This window comes from Anabas testudineus, chromosome 6, assembly GCF_900324465.2.
Source record: "Anabas testudineus chromosome 6, fAnaTes1.2, whole genome shotgun sequence".
In the NCBI taxonomy this organism is placed as follows: domain Eukaryota; kingdom Metazoa; phylum Chordata; class Actinopteri; order Anabantiformes; family Anabantidae; genus Anabas; species Anabas testudineus.
In genome coordinates this window covers 2418489-2443239 of record NC_046615.1, presented here as the reverse complement: position 1 = coordinate 2443239, position 24751 = coordinate 2418489, and the positions used below count along the sequence as shown (strand labels likewise).

Sequence of the window (24751 nt, the reverse complement as noted above, 5' to 3'; positions counted from 1 at the left end):
TAATATGTGGAATGGCGTGAAATACATTTTACAGCAAATCTAGTTGACTATTTAAATGTTAGAACTCTTTTATTAAGCTTCTGGTATTTGCTAGACAGTTATGTAGTCTTTCAGTACCTTGCAGCAAATTTGCTTTCGAAAATGAATATTTTACTTCATGCCAGCAAAAAAACATACATGACATACATGTCAAAGTAAAACAACTCTATACATATGTGCGGCTTAATAACAAGCCCTAGATATGGCACTTTAGACTGGATCAATTGTCAGATATCTGAAAACCCACTCATTAGTCTAGAAAACTGGAGCAACATCTGATCATCATTTTGAAATGGAAAACCTCCAGCTTTCTGCTTTCAGGCTGCACACAGATGCACACAACTGTTTGATTTTCTGTATGGCAGGAACAATAAAGCCTGGCAACTTCATGCACATTTTTCTTATTTGTTGAGAGCAGCTTGAGTTCTTGACTGAATGCAGCCATGTACAAAAAGATGATTAAATATTACATATGACATTGTAACAATTGTAAGTGGAACGAAAAGTAAACAGTAAGTGATTGATAGAAGAAATGTGTGCTCTAATGCGAAAGCTTAGCACCAAAGCATTTTATTACTTTTTTTTATCGGATTCATCAATTGTGGTTTAATGAGTCAGAAAATCAACAGTTTTGTACATTTTATAACTGCAAGTAAAACCAAAGACACACAGAAGATGTCATTTTTGTCTTTATTTAATGGTAATTCAACAGTTTTTGATGAGCATTTCTTTACACAGTTATGTAGCTCTATGTAGCCTCTTAGATACTAGTGTAACAGCTGGGGCACTGGATAATTCCTGGTGCACTATGGAGTATATGTTTGGGTTATTCCTCAACCCACATTTTACCCATTTACCCAAATTCTTGCTTGTTTCACTTTAGTATTTGACTTCACACATCCCTAAAGCTACAGTGTACCCAGCCCGGGTTGCTGTCAGTAGCAGCCCCAGGTTTTCAAAGGCTGCAAACAGTGTGACGTGTACAAGTCAGTCAGAGGTCTTGCTGGGACAAACGTCCCTCCATCCTTCCAACCAAACACTCCTCCAACGCTTTTTCATGAGACACGAGCCACATGCTCAGCTATTAATCGCTGCATTGTATGTGTGTGGGAGTTTATGTCATGTGTATGTTTGGAGTGGCTGTTCTTTGTCAAGTAAATGTTAACTGTGTGTTTGTGTGGCTCCTATGCCCTTAACATCAGTATGGCAGCAGGAAATGGAAAGCTGGCACAGTAAAGAGAGAAAGGGAGATTTATATGTAAGGGAAACATTCAGCAAGAGGATAAATAGGGAGTGAAGGAGAAAGTGAGCAGGAGGTGGAGGTGGAGGGGAAATGTTTTATGCCTGCTATCTGAAAGCTTTTCTTGCTGGCAGATGAGCTCCTGGCCTATTCCCTCACAGACAATGAATCTACTTTATGTTCTCTGCTCCAGCCCTGTCCCTCCAGGCTCTGCATGTGCAATGAATGCAAATGCTGTTGTGCATGGCGTGTGTGTGTGTGAGACAGAGAGAGAGAGAGAGAGAGAGAGAGATTTTAGTTGAACAGAGCATAGATGAACATTTGCTCTGTCATAATAAAATAATCAATGCTGGATTTTTGAACTGAACATTGTCACATTCCTGAAGGAGGACTTCTTGCTGCTCTGTTGGATTAGACTGCAATGCAGTGAGCTATGTGTATCTGATAAACTGCCACCTGAGTGTGTGCATGCATATATCTAATGTACAAATTGCATCTGTGTTCGCAGGTGAATCTGGTCTTGGAAAGTCAACACTCATCAACTCTCTGTTCCTGACTGACTTGTACTCCAAGGACTACCCTGGACCCTCCCAGCGCATTAAGAAGACTGTACAAGTAAGTTCTATTCAATCTTTAGCTTGGTTACGGACTCGTAAGGCATCACTCTCTGGTTTACCCTGAGATAGCCGGTTTCCTATTTGAATCTGTTTTCAGAGGTTACATGCTCATGTGGAAGAGCTTCTTTATGTTGTTTGACATCTGATTTCTCTGACTCTCTGAATTCTAGCAACAACAATAAATACCTTAAGTCATTTGTCAGAGAAACACACAATAAACTGTTGCTACAAAGATGAGAGGTTTGCTGACACACTTTGAAGACCCTTCAAACCATTTTTTCAGCAGACATAAGCCTGATAATTACTCATCCTGTCCTTGCAGTGATAAGATTTTCATTTTGCTCAACAATCTACACTTACTAATCCATAATGACAAAGTTTCATACTGTCACTTTGATGACTGTAAAGCCACCACTAAATTGCCTTTTCTGTGGTATTGAAGTCTTCTGAGGTCTTACATTTAAGTAGATGAACCCGACAGGCTTTCTTTGGTATCATCAAGTGTGTGATAGCTGATATTTTCACTTTCTTAGGCATGTCAGTTACCACTGAGATTAAAAGGGACCTCTTTTTCCAGATGTGCCACTTCTTGCAAAAGCGTTAAACCCACCATAACTTATGCTCTCATTTAACCACTCCATCCCAGGCCTAACCACAACCATGCAAATGATCAGTTATAAGATTTCAGCAAACATTTCGCTGTCATGCATTCCTAGATACTGTGTCTTTTCTGTGCATGAGACAAACTAAGAGCTCTACAGACGTCCCTCTTTTGTCTGAATTGTGCCTGCGGTGACTACAGATAACAGAATGTCATGTGTCAGACTTGATGACTTAAAAGACAAGATCTCTGAGCACTTTGTCTTCATAATATGTCTGACATTCCTGCTGTGTTAAGAAGCTCTTCATATCTAGATATTCGAAAACACCTTGTGGTGGTGTTGAGGCCTGCTTATCACTCATGCTGAAAACTCTTAACCATTACCATTGATAACTGTAGTTGCTTACCATCCCCAACTGTATATGATTGAATGTTTACTGCTATGGTTGGGAACCATTATCAAGAGATGATAACTTTATTTATTATTTTATCTCTTTACTTTAAAGGTAAGATGACAAATTCCCAACTCTCCAAATCCTTTTACAAACTCTGTCTCAAGATTAAGATCAATGAGTTGCTTAATCTAAAACAAATCAATTGTTGAACAATGGCTAGGAAAAGTGTGTCTTTTATTACTTCCTAGTTTAATGCATAAATTGGTCATGAAATGGGAACTGATCTTCACAAATCTAATTTAAATTGAATTTAATAATGTATTTATTGAACCGTTCCTCCTCACAGAATTGCTTTAGCTAAGTCGTATTCTTAGTACGCCTGGTGTGAACGGCTCTCTTGAAGTCACTCCAAAGCATCTCTATTGGGTTGAGGTCTGGACTGTGGCTGGGCCACCTGCGATGCTGGATTTTGTGTACTTCACTTACATTGAGAGGAAAATATAGGTGGCCATGCCCAGTCCTAGTTATCATGCTGTCACAGAGGGTAAAAGTCTAAAACACATGACGAAGAAAGGAAAGAGGGAGCAGGAATATTCTTGAGTAGAGGACGAGAGAGCGATGGAGGAACTTGGAGGGAAACACAAGGCCACAGGGCCTGGTTTTGTCCTTTTATGGTCATGACAAACTCAGAAGGAGCGATGGCTGCATCTGGAGCAGCAGTGGGGAGCAGAGGACAGAGGGAGGGAGAAGAGGCAGTTTGGAAAAAGGGAGAAGGGTGGTGAAGGAGAAAGGACGAGAGCAGGGAAATAGCAGGGAGAGTAGAAAAGGAAAGTGTAACTAAAATGAGGTGAGAGAAAAAGGTTGTGAATGAAAGAGAGAGACGAGGATGCAGGTTACAGGAGAAGAGTGACAGAAGCCTTGTAAAAGGGGAGGAGGACAAAGACGGAGCTGAGCAGAACTGAAGACCGAGGGAGTGGTGGGTTACTGAGAGTCGACAGGGCAGTGAAAAAGAAAAACAGGGAATTGGGTGAGAGTCCCTGAGTTTCCCCTGGGGTCTGAGTGGGTCAGTAGCAGGGTAAGAATGTTCCCATGAAACCTAACACCACTAACCAGAAAAAGGAAAACTTCTCCCATGGACATTTAAAAAACATTTTTCAAATTGCTTCACACCAGGATGTAGTGCCTGTGTACTGTACTCACTGCACACATTACCATACATGCACACATCCACTGCACACACAGCTGCCTTTTATTGACTTTGCCACTATCAGTCATTTGGATTAAAAACACTGAAGTGCACTATTCATTTTGGTTTATGTGTCCACATTTTTTTTGAGATGCCTGTTGTTGAGACTGAAGAGTTTGTCTCTGTGAAGTCATGTTGAGGCGCTGTTGAATTTTCAGAGTTAGCAGTTACAGTAGTGCAACAAATAGCCCTTCCAGTAGTTCCTTCAGTAAGCATCCAGGTTCAAATATTTCACAAAAATATGCTTAGTTATTTTGCTCGTAGACCCTAAGGATACAGACATGGATTTCAGCGTTGCAGTTTCTGTCTCAGTCTCAGTTTCAGAACTGTTACATCCCTGAGAAATAAGTAAGAAAATGTATTTTTTCCCTTTAACATATCAAAGCTTCCAGCTACAGCAAGCAGTAAACCTCAAATTGTAAATATTAGGTTAGAATAGAGTTAAACAGAACTGTGTACAGTCATGACAGTTAAGTCACGGGTCAGCTCATGAGTCATCTTGTGCCTCTAGCATCAGCTTTGTAGAGTGTCTAAATGTAACTTCAGCAGGGACGTCTTTTAAGGTCACCTAATAAATGTCTGAGCAACCTCTATAAGTCTTCTTTTAAACCTCAACTCTTATTTTTTACATCTTTAGGGCAATTATTGTTACAAAACAAAACAACCCCCTTGCTCAGCTTAGTGGGGCTTAAGTGAACCTGAAGTTAAAATGATCTTGTCAGACTATTGTTACTTAGGAAAAAAATAAACTGATGTTTAGATAATGATTGGAGTGTTTGGAGAAAAGTTAACATTTGTCAATTCTGTCTTCAACTGTTAAATGAGAAAAGACCTTTGTAAAAACAAAGTAAAAAAACAGAATTTTGTAATCGCTTTTGAAATTATACACAACTTTACAGAGTTTCTCAATACAGGACATCACCAGTGTTCAGTCAGAAGGTCACAACAAAACTTCCCTGTAATAATGTAAAGATATTTTTGTGACAAGCAAATTCTGCAAGACTGATTTCTACAGCATGATACAATAGCGATACTCTCATGCAGTGTGTTAAGTGATGGTACTGTATTTTTTGCATTTCCACATAGTACACAGTTCTTTTTTTTTTTTTTTTTTTCAGTTTGTTTTGGTGGAACAGAAAACATTAAGATATTTTGCTCTAAGCTCCTTCCCAGTCTGTAGCTCACATGAAGACTGGTAAACCATATGAGCAAAAAGTGGGTAAAATTGCTCTCCTGCAAGTAACAGTTAGTGTGTGTAACCGTGTTTGCCATGGTCACTGTGGTCTGAGGCTGCGGAGGAGAGACGGGTCAGAGTATTTATATTTCAGAACAATCTCTTAAGTTTTGTCGCTCCCTCACATTCCCCCAGATCAGATTTCTTTTAAATGATGGTGTTGAGACTGACAGCATTTTTGAGGTTTTCTCCCAATCTGTTTTTCTTCACGGAAAGGGTGGAAATAGCAGATTTGGTTTTGAAATGGCTGACATGTCATGCACAAACACTTAAGGAGTGCAAACACACACTTCAGCGCACATGCTGGATGCTCAATTAAGCTCAGATATGTCAAATGACTGCGGTGCCTGATATATTTGCTCAGCTGTAAAGTCAGACAGATCATCTGAAGGTTTGTGGAAGCTGAAGAATGTTTGTGTTAGAGCAAGAGGGCTGTAGTTTGAGTTAAAGGGGTGATCCTAAAATAACTAGATGGCCTTGTGAAAGTATGTGGCAAAGCGAAGGAACAGCAGAGGAGCTGCAGGAAATGATGGGACTGAATGTGAATGTATGTGACTGAACAGTGAGAGAGGTTTTGTTTGTCTGCTCTTTGTCTTCCAAACACAAGCAGAAACCAGTTAGTGCCTGAATGTTATATCTCGGATCTTGAACTACTGTAGCACCGTGTGCCACAAAAAACTGAGAAACTGTGGTATTCAACAGGAGTAGTTTTACTTTTTGATATTATAGTCAATATACGGAATAGTTCACACAACCTATAGAAAAACTTGGTGTAATACATGATACCAAAATTGAAGGAGTTATGGCTCTAGCTTGATTTCTTTCTCTCGTAACTCTCAAAGCACAGTCCTGAATAGTAATATAACAAATTAATAATGCTCAAAGTTACATAATATTATTCTTATATTATACTTCTAGTTCCTTAATTTCTATTTGTTTTTCAATTTTGATTGTTTCAATTAACGTTAGGTGGCCACGACAGTTACATGGTTCACAGCTGTACTTCTTTTAACCCCTGTCAAACACTGCTGTAACATTGGCAGACACAGACAACACAATGCACTACTAAAAATGTGTATAAAATGCAACACACTGCAGCAGCAGAGGTTAAACATGACCTTCTTATGTCAGTTGCAAGACGCCCTTTATTCTGAATAGCAGTTAATGATGTGATCAATATCTTATAGTACATTGAGGAAGTGATACCCATTTCTAAAAAATTGCTGTACAGAAGAAGGAAAAGAGTCTGACTATGATTACTCACATACACATCTAACCAGCAGATAATGGTATCTCCGAATCTCCCAGGCTGTGTGGGTGAACTTACAGTGCTACGGTGTACCATCAACAGCCTGAGTGGGAAAGGATAGTGTTGCAGAATTACATGTAGGCCAAAGTGTGTGGGTGCATTCATGCTGCCAGTTTGTATTCTGAAGTGTTGATTACTCACTTTAGCAAAAACATCATAATACGTTAACAACTAGGATTCATGTATGACACAGGCTGAATGTGTGAATGTTGGTGTGTTTCAGGTAGAGCAGTCCAAAGTGCTGATCAAAGAAGGAGGGGTCCAGCTGACGCTCACCATCGTCGATACACCAGGGTTTGGAGATGCAGTGGACAACAGCAACTGGTGACTCCCTTAATCTTGCTCTATCTATAAACGATTAATTAGACTTATATCAGACAAATGATGAGCGTTTTGCTGCTCTTCGTCTGCCTCATACCTTTCTTGTCCCCAGTTGGCAGCCAGTTATCAACTACATTGACAGTAAGTTTGAGGACTTCCTGAATGCAGAGTCAAGGGTGAACCGCAGATCCATGCCAGACAACAGGGTCCACTGCTGCCTTTACTTTATTGCCCCATCAGGACACGGGTAGGTGCCACATGAGATAAAAGTGTAATAAGATAAGTGGATCACTTATTATAAATTACTTGATGGCAACACAACAAGCTGTAAACACAAATCTGACACTCACTGACGCTCAGACTGTGATTCTGTGAAATAGTTTATGTGCGGCTGTGCTATTAAAGAGGAGGCTGCTAGTCAGTGTTTGTGACCCACAAATGTTATATAACACTGTTCTGAACATGCTCAGTAGAGTTCTGCTCTCCATCTCCAAATCAGCCAATCAGAACAGAGGCTTGAAGCAGTTCACAGATGAAGACACACACACTCTTCTCTCATCCTGCAGTGTCTCAGATTGTGTGTGTTGGTGTGTTCACTCGACGTCAATAGAACAATCCCCGTTTTTTAATACAGATGCAGAACCAGCCAGAGTTTTAAAATCTGGGACTCAATCGGCTCAGATTTTATGCTGGCTAAATTTTAAATCAGCCCTGGATTGGGTCTACATCTGCAGAGAGGAGTCATATGATCGAGGTTTAACATTGCACGAAGGTGGAAATCTTCTAAAAATCTGAATATATGCGACCTCTGTACTGTTTTTGTGGTCATTGTGGCTCTCTACTTAAAATATGCCAAATCCTCTCCACATTAGCTCCTAGTGATAAATTAAGGTATTTCTTAGATTATTTTCATCTCTTTCAGCTATGTACTGTATTTGTGCAAATTAGCAAATGGTAGCATGTAAACACATTTATTTTTCAGTGTATAGTTCAGATTATTGCTGTGTCACGTGTTTTTAAGTAACAGTACAGGTCTGGTTTTCACTGCCATTTTGACTTTGAGTAATGACGTGGATGCTTCTTCAGTCATAAGACCAACAGATAAAATTGCCAGTGCACAGTTGGAATATTTGAAAGAGGTTAAAAACTGTCTTGTCTGTGTAAATATATTAGTTAATTTCTCTATCGGTCCCTTCAAAGTTACAAGTATATATTTTGAATTTACATCTCACACAACAACAGCTACTGAATAGCAGTTTCTGTGTTCGTGCATCCAGAAGAGACTGACGCCTGGCTGGAAAACATTAAAGCCTATAAATCCTGCATTAAAAGTAAACTGCATGCTCATGTTTCTGAGCATAGCTCATCTGTAATGTTTTGCAGGCCAGGATGCCAAAAGTAGAAGAAAGTTAATGTCCTGACAGCGAGCCCCTCACTGCTGGTCTGATAAATGTCTTTGTGCAGAGATGATTTATCATTGAACACTGAAAGAAGATCTTAACATTTTGAGATCACAGAACTACCTTGACACACAGTATCTCATCTAGTCCTCGAGTTATCCTCTTTTCAGACCAGACAGTCTGACTCCAGTTTTATTTGGGGCCACACTTCAGCTCTCCTGATGCTGCATAATACACCAACCTGACCCCATTCTCACCAAGTACTTCATGCACGCACACACTCTGTGTCCATCGATGACTAGGTTAACCAGTAAGCAGCTGTTTTGCTTTGTGTTTCTATATTCCTGGAAAAAGTAGCTTCCATCATTTACCATCACACCCACACCCACACATTTGCACAGTTCAATTCACGGAGCACAGTTGGATACAGGTAATCATTTGCACAGAGTTTGGTTTTACCTGTTATGCAGCTTAGAGTCACGTCCCTGGTCACAGTAACAGACAAGCTACCAACGTCATGCCTAACCAGAGCTCTCTGCTGAGACAGACATGGTGACACTGGGAGGGTGTTACACTAATGGTCCCTCATCAGCTCAACAATACACAGTTAAATCTGCTAATAGTATGGTGAGCATAAGCCCAGTATCAGACCGTGCTGACAAATCCATTGAGTCAAATGACAAGCAGCACCATGCTCTGCTCTAAACCTCTGTATGTTATACATTTTAACCAGATCAAACACACTATAAAGCCACTTGAAAGTCCTACCCTCACCCAGGCACAGGGTAAATATTCAGACCCAGCCTCATATCTACATGCAATCTGTTTAAGCTAATCTGCAGTAAATTCCACAGTCTGCCTGGTTGTCCAGCCATCATCCCCACTTATCTAAACTCACCAGTCTTACTAGCAGTTACTAGTTATATCATAAAATTACAGCTCTCTGACCTAGATCTCCTTTAAAGCATTCCTCTTGTCACTTAAGCAAAGAGCAGATACTTGACCTGCCCTTTTATCTGCCTACTGTCTGCTCAGCGTAAGACACAGTGGCTGACCCAACTTGTTTGTTAGCCAGTTAAATCTGAACACCAGGCCCTCACAATCGTCCAACCACCATCCCTGTTTAACTGGTTTCACTGATCTCCCCAGTAGCTACTATTTAGAAGAACGAATAATACAAAGATCACTCTTCTTTAGTTATCTGGTTGTGTCTTTGCTGTAGGGTACATGACATGTACAGTTGTAGTTGGCCCTCTGCTGGTGACCCACTGAACTGCTTTTATTTTGGAAAACGCCGTGCTGAGGAAGCACAGTGAGCATTGTGTTTACACCAAGTGTTGTAAAATGCACATTATGAACCAATAAAGGAAAAAGTGGAAAATTAACATGTGAATACCTTTCTTTCATTGATAAACCTGCTAAGTATCCTCATCCCTTCCCCTGTGTCTCTCTTCAGACTGAAGCCGCTGGATATAGAGTTTATGAAGAGACTCCATGACAAAGTCAACGTCATCCCTCTTATTGCAAAAGCTGACACCCTGACCCCTGAAGAGTGCCAGCTTTTCAAGAAACAGGTATTTGTGTTGTTATACATGTCACAAAAAAATGACATGCATTGGAATGACAGTGCTAACTCTTGGGAAACCCTGTAAAGCATTACATTAGGACTGTTTTTACTCCGTAGAGCTGATCTCTGGTTTAGTCTGATTTAGTTCTGGACTGATTTAGTCCTATAATCTTAGTTCAAATCACAGGCAAAACACTGACAAACATAGAGAAATTAGTTGTGTGTGTGTGTGTGTGTGTGTGTGTGTGTGTGTACCTTTTATTCTAATTACTTTCTGCCTTCCTCAGATAATGAAGGAGATACAGGAGCACAAAATCAAAATCTATGAATTCCCAGACACAGAAGATGACGAGGACAACAAGCTCATCCGAAAGATCAAGGTAGATCTCAGCAGGAGACTGATTAGAGTCACACAGAGCTAAAGGTCAGCAAGTCCTCTGGTCAGCATCTAGCCCCTGCAAATGCCTTTGTCCTAGTTCCCCATGTCCGGCCGGAACGGATCATCAGCTTTATAGACAAGCTAATTGAAGAACTTTCACTAGTAATTGTTGTCAGTGTTACTCTCTGACCCAGTAACTGTTGCCTCTGGCAAAGTATGACATATTTTTTATCTGCCACTGTAATGATGTTGGCCATCACTGATTGTTTACAATATATTAACCTGGTCACACCAGCATTTTCAAATGCAACTTGTTTGTTTGCTGTTTGTTTGTTAATTTTGTGAACATGAAATACTAGCAGAACTTAAGTCTAAATTCAGGGTGTTAGCTAGAATCCTGTTAGTTCTCTACATCTCTAAGCCTGTAGGACAGCCTATTACCAGAGGACGCATGGATACATTTTGCTGAAATGCAACCTATGTGACTAGTTCTATGTGAAAATCACTTTAGTCCACTAAACTAAAGACACAAGTCTTAATGTAAAAAAACAAATAAGCATAGGATAAGTACCTCTACCCAAAGCATTCACACAATGAGGCTAAATTAACCTGACATCATGTGTGAGAGAGCTGAGCAGTCAGCCTTCACAGTAAAAGACTGTTCTCTTCCCACTCCAGGAGAAGATGCCTCTGGCAGTAGTTGGCAGCAACGTGGTGATTGAGGTGAATGGCAAGAAGGTCAGAGGTCGCCAGTACCCGTGGGGTGTCGCAGAAGGTAGGTTTCCTCAGATCCACTGACAGAGAGGAAGAACATGACTTCCATTTTTAGCAGACCTGTGATAGAAAAACAACAAATTGAAGCGTGGACACTGTAAGAGGTCCAGTTTGTTTTCAAGAAACATTTTTGACATGCTGTTTGTCACTGCACCTTGATCAGGCAATGAAGGATGTGAGAGAGACGATGAAGCATGTTAGTGTTTGACATTTAACGTGTTTGGCAATGCCCAGCAGTCACAGCACTTTCTCTGTTGGAATGGGTGAAGCATGCTGTTCCAGAGAGTGTGGGACACAGTGCATGTTCTCTGCAGTGAACCCCTGTAGGCACTGAATGTATTACCTACCGGGTAACACAATGACTTGTCAAAATGAAAACAAGGAAATCCTACTAGTGGAAGTACATTTACAAGCCTCACTGACAACTGAAGAGGGCGGGTCTAATTGCTGGAATTTGCGGTTTTTGCTTGTGTATTGTTTGTGGTATTTCCTGTCTTTGTTGGCACTGGTTTGACTTAGTTTAAAGTAACGTGTTTCATGCTGAACCTAATGTTAGACTGTGTTTATTTGTCCAGGGATTAGGCGGGACTTTACGTAGCCACCATTTGTGTATCAGGTTGATGAGACTGTTGTGATTGTTTTGTGTGTCAAAGATGCTTCTGTCTTTAGCAGCCATATTCGTTCATGGGGGTCAGGTAGTACTTGGATATACTTTTCGTCTACCATATTGTATGCATAGACCACTATTGGTGAAAGACAAGGGTCTAATCATCCCTGTGGATCCTCATGAACATCACAAACAGAAGGCATGGCAACACTTGTTTTTGTTGTTCATGTTGAAGTCACAGCAATTGGACAACATTATGGCAGGCATGTAGATTCAGGTAGTTGTGGACTAGGTGTTTCTCCGACACTTTCTGCTATTGCTTTGATGAATCAAAGCTGCTGCTGAGATCATTTGCTACGACTCTATTTAGTTAAAACCATATATACCATAGGCATTAAAGGCAAGTATATGAGTATAATCGGTATTTTTCCTTTGCCGGACAGTATGAGGTTGATAAGAAATAAACAACACTGAGCAAACTAAGTTAGAATGTAGAATAGAGAGTAAAGGTACACCTATAGACCACAATGGCCAAACTGATGCCCTGTGTTTTATTTTGACAAGAATCAAGTTATCTGGCAGTTATTACATTAAAACCCTGTACACCTGCCATTCCTTTCCTTCAACACACACACATATACTCCTTTCTGTAGTGTTGTAATGAACCTGGTGGAGTTTTGGAAAAGCAGCATAGACACAGTGTATTATGGGATGTGTTGTATCATCAGTGACCGAGCTGACAGCAGAACAGCAGACTCTTACCTTTCCACTCCGAGCCACTTTGAACTGTCGTTTGTGTATTTGTTTAAAGTCCAGTGAGAGATGATATGTTTCTGTCTTTATATAAAGTAAAGTAAGCTCTTTTCCTCTGTGGTTGACCGTTTATCAGTCTTTCACGTTTTCATTCTTTCTTTTCTCTCTTTTTTTCTTTTTTTGCTTTGTCGATTCTTTTCATGACTGACAGAGGGCATTTTTGGTAAACAAAACCATCTTTCACTTTATTTCAACCTCATTCCGCCAACTCCACCACCACTCGTGCTCCCTCGGAGTGTCCCCCAAAACTCTCCATCCTTTCTCTCCCTCCACTTTTCTGTTGCTGTGCTCTCTCATCATTAGGCTGATGGTCAAACCAATGCTTGAATCAGACTTGGGCTGAATACTTTCTTAAACTTCCCAAACACTTCTTTTGAAAACATGTGAAAACAAAGATTTCAATACATCTATGTATTGAAATGTGGAATTTTTTAAATGCAAAAGAACATGGAGACATGGATAAATTATTCACGTTCTTCATAAAATGTAGGAACCACAGCTTAATCAAATTCCACCTGGAATTTCTAAACTTCTTTTACACCAAATACAAAATGTAGGAATTGACCCGTAAGGTGCATTTGATGATATGTATACACATATAGTTCAAAATTCCCTGACAACTGCCTTCACACACTCAGTTGTTTTGTCCCAGGTCTGATGCTGTAATTAGTCATCGAGTGAACTAGAGGCTGTTTGGTGCTGAAGCTACAGCTGCAGTAGAAATGTCACTCTAACACTGTGGTTCCCTTCTTTGCTCCTGTGGTATTGAAATCTCACCCCTGCTTCACCACACGATTCACCTCGCTGGATTCAGTTTGAGTTGAATGGGATTTGTTGGTGCAGGATGAGAGTTGTGTGAGGGCCTCTCTGTATCACTGGACCAAGGACTGGGAGCCACCATCCTAACGCATCGCTTATAGGTTCATGAGCAGTTAGTGGTGAGTTAGTGTTTTGCAGACGGGCATGTAGCAGCTCATTTAAGCCATCAAGGCAACATGTGGCTTGGTATCATGAATTCCCACTCATTAGCTTACTGGAATTTTAATGGAACCTTTCATGTACAAGCATATTTTTTGCTAAAGAACCCTGCACACACATACACACTTCTGCATGTTTCAATAAACTGGTGTGTGCTCTTGATTCATCATCATGACCTAAATAAACGCTGCTAGAAGAGAGGGTGCTCAGGCTGAAAACACCTGATGGACTGAGATAGTTTTTTGGAAACAGTTGTCCTCTAGAGTTCACTTCTCACTGATTGGCTGAAACAAAACAGACACAGATAAAACTAACTGCAGTATGCATCAGGTATTTTCTGCCATTCATCAACAAATAAGATCTGTTCTCTAATAATTCCAGCCCATATGACCTTTGACCCCAATTAGCTCCTCTACTTGTTCCCTCATCCAGACTTGCGCCCCCAGCTTCCCCCCAGATCTTGCATATAATACCCACTCCAACCACCACACCTCCTCTACAAGCCTCTTTAGCCAGTCAGTTTGGACACATTCAGCTTATGGTGTTAATCCGGGCAAAATCTGGGCTGAATCTGGGCCAAACATGGACCAATTCTGGGTCCAAACTGGGCCAGGTCTGAGCCATAATAAACCCAGCTGCTCCAGACCCAGATTTAGCCCACGCTGGGTGCAGACAGTAACTGAAAAACCATACCCCTCCCCTCCGTCAGAGCTCCCTCCTCTAGAAGAGACAGGAGGTCAATGGCTGGCTTTGGAGGCCAAGGGGCGGGACTGCTTAAGTTTCATCAATGGTAAGGTGTCCTCCTTATTCGCTGTCCTGATAACCAATATGGAGCAGCATTTTTGATGAAGAGGAGACTGAAGAACCAGCACACACGTCCTCAGCAGCAGTTTATCTCCAGTCCTTTTCCAGAACCCCATCTGATTATGTAACCATGTCTTTGTTGTTGAGATGAAGACTCACTACAATCTAACTGTACCATGTTCAAACAAGACCCGTTGTTTACTACAAGAACTCTTCTTCTTTGTTCCTAACACTGTTGCGTCTGTTGGGCTCTGATCAGATAGGAGGCGTCTTTCTATGCTCCAAAGAGTCTGCAGTGAGCTTCACTAGTAACTCAGGTCCTGCTGGCTACAACAAAGCAACTGAACTCAGATAATTTAGCTTGTCATTTTTTCTATATTTAAGAAGGTATTAAGGCTGCAATTTGAAAGTAGGTTAAATGAAGGAGCTTTTTGTTTTTCACTAGTCATGTAGAGTATTATTTTAATAGCATTTCTCTGAAAAAAGCTAAACCAACTGCTCACTGCCAACTTCGAGACTAACTGGTTAACATGGAGCATATAGCAGCTCAAATGACTCTAAATATTTGAAGAGGTCATGATAACCAAACCAGAACCAAAAGGCCTCTAAAGAACCCCAAACTGCAAATGAGTGCCAGGAATCAGGAACTGGGAGTTGAACCACCAGTCCTGGGGTTCATGGACAATCACAGTGCCTTTGGGGTCCATTTCTGTTTTTGTGCAGTGATTTGCTAAGTTGAGCAACCCATCATGTCGCTTAGTATTTGCGTCTACAGTTTATCTCTTAGTATGGAAAATGGAACTACAGGTTGCAAATTTGTCTAAATAACCAAAGAAGTGATTCTGCAAATAGAAATAAATGATCTGGAAGATGAAGCTTGGTGGCCCACATGTACTGTTCCTCAGCTGTCTCAAGGCTCTTGTTAAAAACTACCCTATGTGATCATGGCCTGGTGTCTTTGCCCTTTGTTTTCTGTTGATATGCTTCCACAACTGATAATGAACTGCACCTTTTTTGTTGTTACTGCCACCTCTTTTGATAACTGGATAACTGATGAACGAATTAATTGTACATGTGATAATTGTGTGTTTGGACTCACTATAAATATCTGTAACAATAATCTTAACTTGGTGCTGTTTTATTCAGGTTTTTTTCCACGTTAGTGTCATAGGTTTTATCGTGTAAATAACACTTATTATATTTTTCCTCACTAAAATCACATTAACATGGGTGTTTCTGCTGGACTGCCTCGATATATGAACACACAGGGAAATAGAAATAAACCATGTCAGTAATGTAGCACCTGTAGAATCTCTGCTATTCATGTTTGCAGTGCATTTCTAGCCCAGTATCCCTTAAGACCAGACAAGTATTGTTACTGTATGATGAGCACTGCGATAAAGGTTCAGGTGTATTAACTTCAGTATGTGTGTCTCTCTCCGCCCCTCTCTGTTCTCCTCTCGCTCCCCGTGTGTTTCAGTGGAGAATGGGGAACACTGCGACTTCACCGTGCTTCGCAACATGCTGATCAGGTGAGATGGCCTTTTGCTCTTCTCAATTTTACACGAAGCTCGACATTTATTATTTGATGTTGTAGTAAATGCATCATACTGTGTCATATGTTATAGCAACAGTCCAAGTTTAATTACTGTTGAGTTCATTAGCAGCTTCAACACAAGACTCCTTTCTCCTTCACTATCCATGATTTGTTTCTTCATGTCTCGTTGCACAGGACCCATATGCAGGATCTAAAGGACGTCACCAACAATGTCCACTACGAGAATTACCGCAGTAAGAAACTTGCGGCCGTCACCTGTAACGGAGTGGACGCTTCCAAGACCAAGGGACAGCTCACTAAGTAAGGCCTCTGTCAATAAACACAGACTGCCCTGCTGCCACAGACACAGAACCTGCCGCTGTAGACACTAGCTTGTTGTTACAGCTTTTCCAGTGTTAGAGACAGGGGAAAACAAACATTTCTACGAATCAGATTATTAACACTGCCCCCTCCAAAACAGGAATCTGTGAGAAACACTACAGTGAGTGCAGCAGATTTCCAGAGGGAAACTATTTACAAGAGGGGTGCTTTCTGACTAGATCTAATAAACACTTTAAATGTCCTGTGAGAGCTCACATGAGGAAGCTGACATATAAAATCTTTCTCTTGAAGCCTGGGAAGTTTCTCTCATTATTATGCTGTTGGAAGAAGAGACTTGCTTGCCCCCTTGGCTTCATTCACTGCTTCAGGCATCTTTCCCAGTTTGTTGAAGGTTCCCACAGGCTAGCGCATAAATGGGTTAAAGTTAGGGGCCAGTGAAAAGAATGTGTTTCTCCAAAGTGGAGCAGACATGCTGCACCTGCAGAGAAAACATCCAAACTGACTGAAAGTGACTGGAACAGCTGTAGGAAGAACCTTTGATTCGTCAGTCTCTAACTTGTACCTCGTTTCCATGGTCAACAGGAGTCCTCTGGCACAGATGGAGGAGGAGCGGAGGGAGCATGTGATGAAGATGAAGAAGATGGAGGCAGAAATGGAACAGGTCTTTGAAATGAAGGTTAAAGAGAAGAAGCAGAAACTGAAGGATTCAGAGGCCGAGGTGGGTTACTGTGTGTGTGTGTGTGTGTGTGTGTGTGTGTGTGTGTGTGTGTGTGTGTGTGTGTGTGTGTGTGTGTGTGTGTGTGTGTGTGTGTGTGTGTGTGTGTGTGTGTGTTTCTGCCACCAGGTGTCACGGTGTTACACCAGAATAATAATCTTTTACACTGGGTTAAACGTGGTTATTACTGCACCAAATATGAGTGAAAGTAATAAATAAATAATATCAGAAAATCAGATGTCAAACAGCTGTTGTATTAATGTCACAGGATGACAGACTGTGTCTCTTTGTCCCTACTGATGGCAATTAAATGACTATTTTACACATGGTCAGTCTCCTAAAATGGTCCCATGCAACTAAACTGAAATGGTTTGTATGGAGCGTATGGGATTTTTGGATCATATCACAATGCAACAGATCATGTGAATGTGGACGTTACATCAGTATCTCTTACAAATGACACACAAGAAGAGCCCAGCCCTCACAGTTCATACATGAAACAGTTGCTGTTCACTCGAGGTTACCGTCTTTGTGTTTGAGAGTGAGTCGCTCCAATGTTTTCACCCTCAGCTGGAGCGGCGCCACGAACAGATGAAGAGGAACTTAGAGGCCCAGTACAAAGAGCTGGAGGAGAAGAGGCGAGTGTTCGAGGAGGAGAAGTCCAACTGGGAGGCTCAGCAGAGAATCCTCGAGCAGCAGAAACTGGACGCCTCAAAGTCAGTAACGCTCGCGCTCCTCTGAAGATTAGTTCTGAAATTCTCCATGATTCATTGTGTTTCTCAGTTGTTAAACCATCTTGTATTTTGGTCACAGTGAAGTGACGTGTTCTCTGTTGTTTCTCACACAGGACGATGGAAAAGAACAAGAAGAAAGGCAAAATCTTTTGAAGAGACACAACCTGTTTCTTCAGTGTTTTTCCTTCATCCCCTCTGGAGCTCACGTCTACTGTGGCCCTCATAAACACACACACACACACTCCATAATGTTCCTGTGTTACATTGAACATACACCACATGGAACATTTACACCATGAACACACACACACACACACACACACATACACACGTGAATTCCCTCAACCGCCCACAAGCTCATCTCTCTGCAGGGCATTTGTTTTGTTTTCATTTGTTTTGTTTTGGGGTTTTTTTTTTTGGGGGGGGGGGATGCATGTGCTTGTAAAATTCTTCTTTCCTATATTTCCTGACAAAGAGGAGAAGCCAGCGTCTCTCCGAGCTTCTAGTACTGAGTAAACACATGGCAGGGACCATGCATAGCCATCTGTACACATGTAGTATTCGTTACCTTCTCTAGATATTCCTCGATATGCAGATAGACGTACTGTCCCCTTCCTCCGCGCTCTTTCTTTTCATTGTAATCTAAAGTATGAGACACGTGTATGTCCACGTCTGCACTCAGTCATGTAGAGCTCTGGAAGAGTGTGATAGAAAGCAGCGTGTATGTGAGGGAAGGGAACTGAATCATGTGGCAGCTGTGACAGAAAGGCCCAGTCACACCAAAGCGTGTGTCACATATGTGGCTCTACGACTTGGTGACACAGTCAGTCCTTCTATTGCAGCGGATGACCTACAGAAGGTGATTTACCCCTACCTTGCATTTGTTTCTCAGGATTGTACATACTTTAATTCAGTAAGGAGTGTCTCAAAGTTAGCAAAGCTTTAGGTAGTGTCAGTCAGTGCTACAAATGCTACTAAAACAAAATGTAATGCTAATGGGACTTACTGATATTATCTCATCAGGAAATATGTGTTATGAAGAAACTGTAAGTTAGCCAGTTTAACTTATAGTTACATTAGTTAATATGTACTTTGACTAAAACCGTAGAGTCACTAACACAACTAACTGCTAACTGAACTTTCATTAGTTCTTTTCAGATGTGTCTACAAACTCTTTCTTTATGGAGTTTTCTGCTCTGACAGAGGATATTTAAAAGTCAGTAGACTTCCTCTATTTTGGACCATGCGTTCCCTCAATGTCCCCTCTGTCCAGACGGTTTGCTGTTACCCTCAAATTCACACGCTGAAGTTACAAAAGCAAACTTGACAGGAAAGTGTAAGTACTAAAACCAAATATTTCCGTTAAAACTGCTGGTGTGACTGGGCCTTTACACAGGATGTACAGTGTAGTGACGTGGTTACGTGAGCAGGAGTCCACTGTCTGAACTGGTTCATACATTCAGAAGAACGGAGCAACGAATCTTGTACAACAGCAGCAGTGAGTGATTCCTGGGTGAATAGAAGATATTATGCAAAAGTCTCATTGGTGTGTACCATGTGACAGCTTACAGTGTTTACAAAGATGTTTTATATTGTGATGTGAGTGATGGGTGTTGTCATAGACCTGAACCCTCATGTCCAGACTTTTGTGATATCTCTCCTTTGGCTGAAAGGACCAAAGGGAGTCATAAGAAACCTGACTTCTTTTTTTTTTTCTTTTTTTTGCCAATTCAGCCATAACTTCACTTTATTCTAGAATTACTTTGACATGCAACCAAACATTGATGCTTTGCTCTCCTGACGAACAGAAAAGTCCAGGTACGAGTCAGCACAGTGTGCGACATGTTCCAACCTTTAATAATCCCTTCCCAGAGTTGTCATGTTTTATTTTCATATGATGATGATGATGATGATGATGATGATATTAATGCTACTACAATATATGTACGGTTGAAGAAGGACTCCTTAAATCCCTTTTGAGTTTTCTTAATCAACTCATGACCTGTTTCTCTAGTGCTGTTTTTCAGACTGCCTGCAGTCGACAGGATGCATTTAAAACAAAATGGTAAAGGGACAAAGCTTCAGCACCTGTCTGGGTTTGTCCGTGATGGAAATGCTTATATTGTGTACATACTGGAGGCTGCTCAGTGGCCTTTTTTACTTCACTTCTCTTGTGTCTTTTCTTTTCCACTATATTTTATGCCAGGAATAACAACAGAGCTTGTACTCAGAACAGAACCTACTGTGTAAAACTCATCTTAACGATCTATGAACACATCTCCACACATTTCTACACACGTTTCACACACACGTCTATGCCAATGAGTACATCTTCTCAGGACTGCTCCGTTATGCTAGATTTCCTCTACATCCAGAGAAAAGCAATCCTCTGGTCCTAAAACAAGTGACTGAATTTTACTTTGAAATGCTTGTGAAATAACAAGGCCGGTGTCAAATAACATCAAGATAAGAGAAGTTTCATTTTGAGTGGATTTTTTTTTTGTAATAATTTCTCTTTTTTTTATATATGTACACTGTTTTCTGCTTCTCTGCTTTGTTTTATCGTGTGTTCTGTCTCTAACTGTACATGGTTAACATTAAAGTTGACAAGGTTATGCTTTAACTCCCAACATGTACGAGTGTTCTTCATTACCCACCATCAAGAAATGAATATGAGACGAGGTTGGTGGAAAGACGATTTATTCTATCAGCTGTATGTGAAACAGAGCACAGCTCATATCAACAATATAAACATATCATGAATATCTGGTTTGTAACGTGACTGCACATGAAGACAGTTCTGTACTTTCATTGCTGTTTCTCATCGTGGAGTCTTCAGTCAGCAGGGTGAACTGGTGTAGCAGCAGGAAACATGCACACATGAAGGCTGCGTTTACCAGTCACTGTCAGTTCTACAAAATTAACTCATTAATATCATGGGGAGAAATCATGAAAACACTCCTAGCTGCACAGAGATCACACTGCGAGGAAAATAATACAAAGCTATAGGTTGTTAATGCCAGATGGAGCTCAGCCATCATTACTGGAGGTTCAGTGGGTGGAGTTTTTTAAAGCACTCATTGTTGTACTGCTGCTGTTCATAAGCTTTCTTGGCCCAGTCCAGAGTCTGGCTCACACACACCTTCCCTCTGGGAGTATTGAACCTGCAGGAAAACCAGTAACACACTCATTAATGTGGAGCTGAGTCTGTAAGAGTAGTGTTGGTGTCACAGTCACAGGTTTGACTAACAGAGGACTGAAAGTGTAGAATAATATGTATGACTATAGCGCCTCCTAGTGGTGGAATCAGAACAGACACTTTGTGTTAGAGTGAAGCACAGACGTACACAAACGCCTTCTCCAAACATCTTCTGGGAGTCTTGGTGATGGACATTATTGCTGCCTTGGGTATTTTTTTGGGAAATAATTTATAACAGCATGATCCAGTTGACACTGAAAAGAAACACAGGGATCAGTTAGTGTTGTTCACCTGCAGTGACTGTTGTAGTCAGGACAGTACAGTGCGAGCGCGCACACTCAGCACATGTAATTATTTAATTATTATTATCATGTACCACTTCAGGTACCCTCAGTCTTTAATGTCCTCCCTCTCGGCTTCTGTTGACGTGGGCATGTTTGAGTTGAAGGCCTCTCTCCCTTCTTTCACCAAACTAAAGCAGCATCCACGTGCCCAACAGATGGAGTTTGGAGTCATCAGACCAAAGAGCAGACTTCCAAAACTCATCTCCTTGTTTCAAATGTGTATAGTCAAATATCTGTCTGATCCTTTCTGTATGACCTCGAACCCCCCACAATGAAGAATCCTCACAACAGTTCTCTCACTGTCATTCTCTCTCTTTCAAAACACGCTCTGGTTTGTCTCGTCGGGTTTTGATGCAGCGTTCAGCCGTGGACAGCGTGAAACACTTTTTAAAATGGATGGAAAGCTTTCCCCCTAAAGATGAGCAGTCAGTAGAGTCCAGTTAAGTCCTTTAAGTAAAGTTCAGTGCTGAATGATTGTTAAAGGTTTGAAATCTCAAGGAGGCCAATATTTAGTAAGAAGAGAAAAAGATTTATTTATTTATTTTCCTTTCTAAAACGTGGGGTCTTAACACTGATAAATGCTTTACTATGTAAATTTACTGTGAATGATCCAAACATTAGATTCTTATGGAAATGTTCCACAGGAGCTTGACAAATAATCTTTTAGTCTTTAACTGTATTAGCTGATGTTGTTTGTTTTGAAAGCAGCTGTAGTGTTGATGAAGGAGAAGTTAGATGAATGAAGTGACTTTGAATGATGCTGGACACTGCTGAAGCAACTAAAGCTGTCAAATAAATGTTGTGAGGTAAATGATGGGGTACGAGTACAAGTACAAGTACAAGTACTGTAAAGTCTGTAGTGAGTCGGCCTCAAAATACATATCAAGTAATCTGAGAATGGTTTTAAATTTGAAATGTAGGTACAATGTTTCTCTCATAAATAAGATTAAAAACATGAAAAAAGAACCCAAGAAGAAGCACCTTGAATTGACTTAAAATGAACACAATTTAAATATTTAAATTAGACTGATGAGGAAAGTTGACTTGATTTCACTAAATTCCTGTGTGCAGTTTACCAGAGTAGCTGACAGACTTACGCGTGGCAGCGCAGTAGTAAAGAGTGATGAGCAGCAGCAGTCCCACTGTGAAGCTGAGCGTCTTCATGATGTCTTCAGTGATGATGCTCTCCTGTCTCTGCTGTCTGATCTGATCTGATCACTATCTCGTAGCTGCTTATAATTACATCCTCATCTGCGTATTCATAGCAGCTCTGAGGAAACTGACGATATCTTGAACAATTCTCTGCCTTCTGCTGGTTAAAAGAAGGTTCTGAAGGGGGGGGGGGGTGTGTTGTTGCCAGTTTGGGTGGCAGGAAGTCTGAGAAACGCACCACAACAGAAAACCAGTGTTCTGGTTTTGCTGTTTCTATCTCTGCAAATACTCCGATCAGTTAACAAAGTTACAAACGCAGTTTTGCAGAAGCCACTTTGAAAACACAGCTCTGGAAACCACAGAACTGTACTGTTCATACTGAAGAAGAAATGTTGTTTGTTTAACTAAAGCTACTTGGAAATCTACAGTAATATGAAAAAGTTAGACGCCAACAACAAACATCAATCTGCTGACTTTACTGTAAGAAGCTTGTTCACAGAAAGAAACAAGGTAGAAGAACCCACTGATAATGGACGGGCGAGAGTGTCAGCTTTGGTTTGTCCACATCAGGCAGATACAGTACCTGGCTTCCAGTGGAGGAACTGCACCAATCAGGAAGACTCAGACGTCTTCTCTCATACAGTCATTAACAGTAAAGTCTAAAAACTCTGTGACCTAGATTACAGTTACCAACTGTTGTTGGTGCTCGGCTGCATGTGCAATGAAGCAACTACGCTTCAGCGTTGAAGAGAAAAATCCACCACAGAGCAGCAGCTTCTGTCGATGCTATCAGGACACAGAGGTAAAACCTCACTGACCTTTATCACCACGAGAAAACAGGGCGAGGTGTTTTCCTGTGCACAACACAACACTGCAAAATACAAAATATGACAAGACACCAACCAGCTTTATTATGTGCTGTATGACTTCAACATGCAGTGAACGTGCACCACTAATGAAGGATCCAGTGTTCAGTTCCATCAGTGACACTACAACTTTGTAGGTTTGTTACAAATTCAGAAACATTTTATTCTAAACAACAGTTTGTCCAAAACTCCTCATGTTCTTTCTCTTTGTGTAATTCTTCATCAATTAAATACAGAACTGCTCATGTTGTTATGTTGTTGCTGCTACAGCCTCATGTGGTCTGGTCTTATATTACTGAGTCTGTTCTCAAACCACACAACTCTTCTTTAACTGAGCTGTTGTTACTCTACGACACCTCTTATGATGCACAGTCACTCTGAAAACTTGGGACCAGACCAGCAGTCCTCTGATAGAGCCCTGTCTCTCCTCTCACCTCGGCTCTGTTAAGTCCCCTCTTGTTCTACCTGTTGTTGTCTAAGGACACTAAGAGAAGTGAGGAAACTTTATTCTGTGTTTGGTGCTTACTCTGGAGCACTTCATGCTTCCCTCTGCTGACGAGCTTTATGGAGATGATTTCATATTTCTACAGGACTTGGCACCTGTCCACACTGCTAAAAGTACCAATACCTGGTTTAATGTTTTATGGACTCAGTGGACTTGATCGACCAACTAACTAGTCTGATCTATGGGGTTTTGTAAAGAGGAAGATGAGACACCAGACCCAAGAATGTGGACGGACTGAATCATCAAAGCAACCTGGGCTTCATGCTTTATTAAAATACAAAGATTTAGTTTATATGTCTTTAAGCCTGCAGAACCAGGCTTTCATATAATAAAGTATTTTATAATAACACAGTACAACTTCAGTTCTTCTGTCTGCTGCTGTCAGTGTTGTTGAGCTGATTGTTTAAATTCAAAGCCCACTGGAAACATACATAACCACTGATATAATCTATTACAGTAATTCATGTTTGATTAAATACACAGACTCAGTATATATGAAATATGAAAGACAAAACCAGACTTATATAAAACAAAGTCTAATATAAACAGTTCATCTTCAGTCCTGTTGCTCACTGGCCTCACTGTAAGGATTCACGCTCCACTGGAAAGTATCTCTGTAGCAGATCTTTCTCCCTCGATTAGTCTGAACTCTGTGAAACATACAGATGAGAAAACGTAATGAAGTGTGATTAGTTCTTATGTCTGAGGTGGTGTTGTGATAAAACCTGTCTGAAGGGCACAGTTTGTTCTTTTCTCTGTTCATCATTTAATCAATGAAACAAGAAAAAACTACAAAACAATGAAGAACAAACTTACATGTAGCCTTTAGTTGGACAGGACGGGTGGGTCCTGGTTATTTTAGTTATAATCTTTATTGGTATCCTGAAGGTAGAAAAGTCAAAGCAGCAGAAACCAGGTTGTAACAAATGTGGGTCTGAAGATAAATGGATAAAGTCAATACAAACACGTCACTGAGAAACTAACATGATGAGTCACTAACAGAGTTCACTCACGTGTGGCGTCACAGCAGTAA

General features: G+C 40.8%; 2 protein-coding genes across 3 annotated transcripts in view; one reads left to right on the top strand and one right to left on the bottom strand.

The window, feature by feature from the left end:
* LOC113165211 (septin-7-like) overlaps positions 1-20275 on the top strand; it is a 37412-nt gene extending 17137 nt beyond the window's left edge. For both annotated transcript variants that reach the window (XM_026364575.1, XM_026364574.1), the window contains exons 3-13: positions 1788-1894; positions 6905-7005; positions 7115-7249; positions 9859-9976; positions 10257-10349; positions 11027-11123; positions 15805-15856; positions 16057-16182; positions 16786-16921; positions 17489-17634; positions 17766-20275. In XM_026364575.1, the coding sequence (XP_026220360.1) occupies positions 1788-1894; positions 6905-7005; positions 7115-7249; positions 9859-9976; positions 10257-10349; positions 11027-11123; positions 15805-15856; positions 16057-16182; positions 16786-16921; positions 17489-17634; positions 17766-17805 (1151 nt within the window). In that variant the 3' untranslated portion in view covers positions 17806-20275. The remainder of the gene's footprint in view (positions 1-1787; positions 1895-6904; positions 7006-7114; positions 7250-9858; positions 9977-10256; positions 10350-11026; positions 11124-15804; positions 15857-16056; positions 16183-16785; positions 16922-17488; positions 17635-17765) is intronic.
* A 60-nt stretch (positions 20276-20335) lies between these two features.
* On the bottom strand, positions 20336-22513 carry LOC113165213 (C-C motif chemokine 4-like). Its single transcript, XM_026364578.1, has 3 exons — positions 22293-22513; positions 21000-21105; positions 20336-20816 (listed from the first exon to the last, which is right to left on the bottom strand). The coding sequence occupies exons 1-3, from the start codon at positions 22357-22359 to the stop codon at positions 20693-20695; spliced, it is 297 nt and encodes a 98-aa protein (XP_026220363.1). The 5' UTR covers positions 22360-22513; the 3' UTR covers positions 20336-20692.
* Positions 22514-24751: the final 2238 nt, after the last annotated feature.

What these genes read in the sequence shown, in the direction of transcription:
- LOC113165213 (XM_026364578.1), bottom strand. Translation starts at nt 22,359, where the DNA reads ATGAAGACGCTCAGCTTCACAGTGGGACTGCTGCTGCTCATCACTCTT. An exon ending in TTACTACTGCGCTGCCACGC is followed by an intron (nt 21,106 to 22,292) that starts GTAAGTCTGTCA and finishes GTTTCTTTTCAG; the next exon opens with TGTCAACTGGATCATGCTGT. An exon ending in TGTTTGGAGAAGGCGTTTGT is followed by an intron (nt 20,817 to 20,999) that starts GTACGTCTGTGC and finishes GTTTTCCTGCAG; the next exon opens with GTTCAATACTCCCAGAGGGA.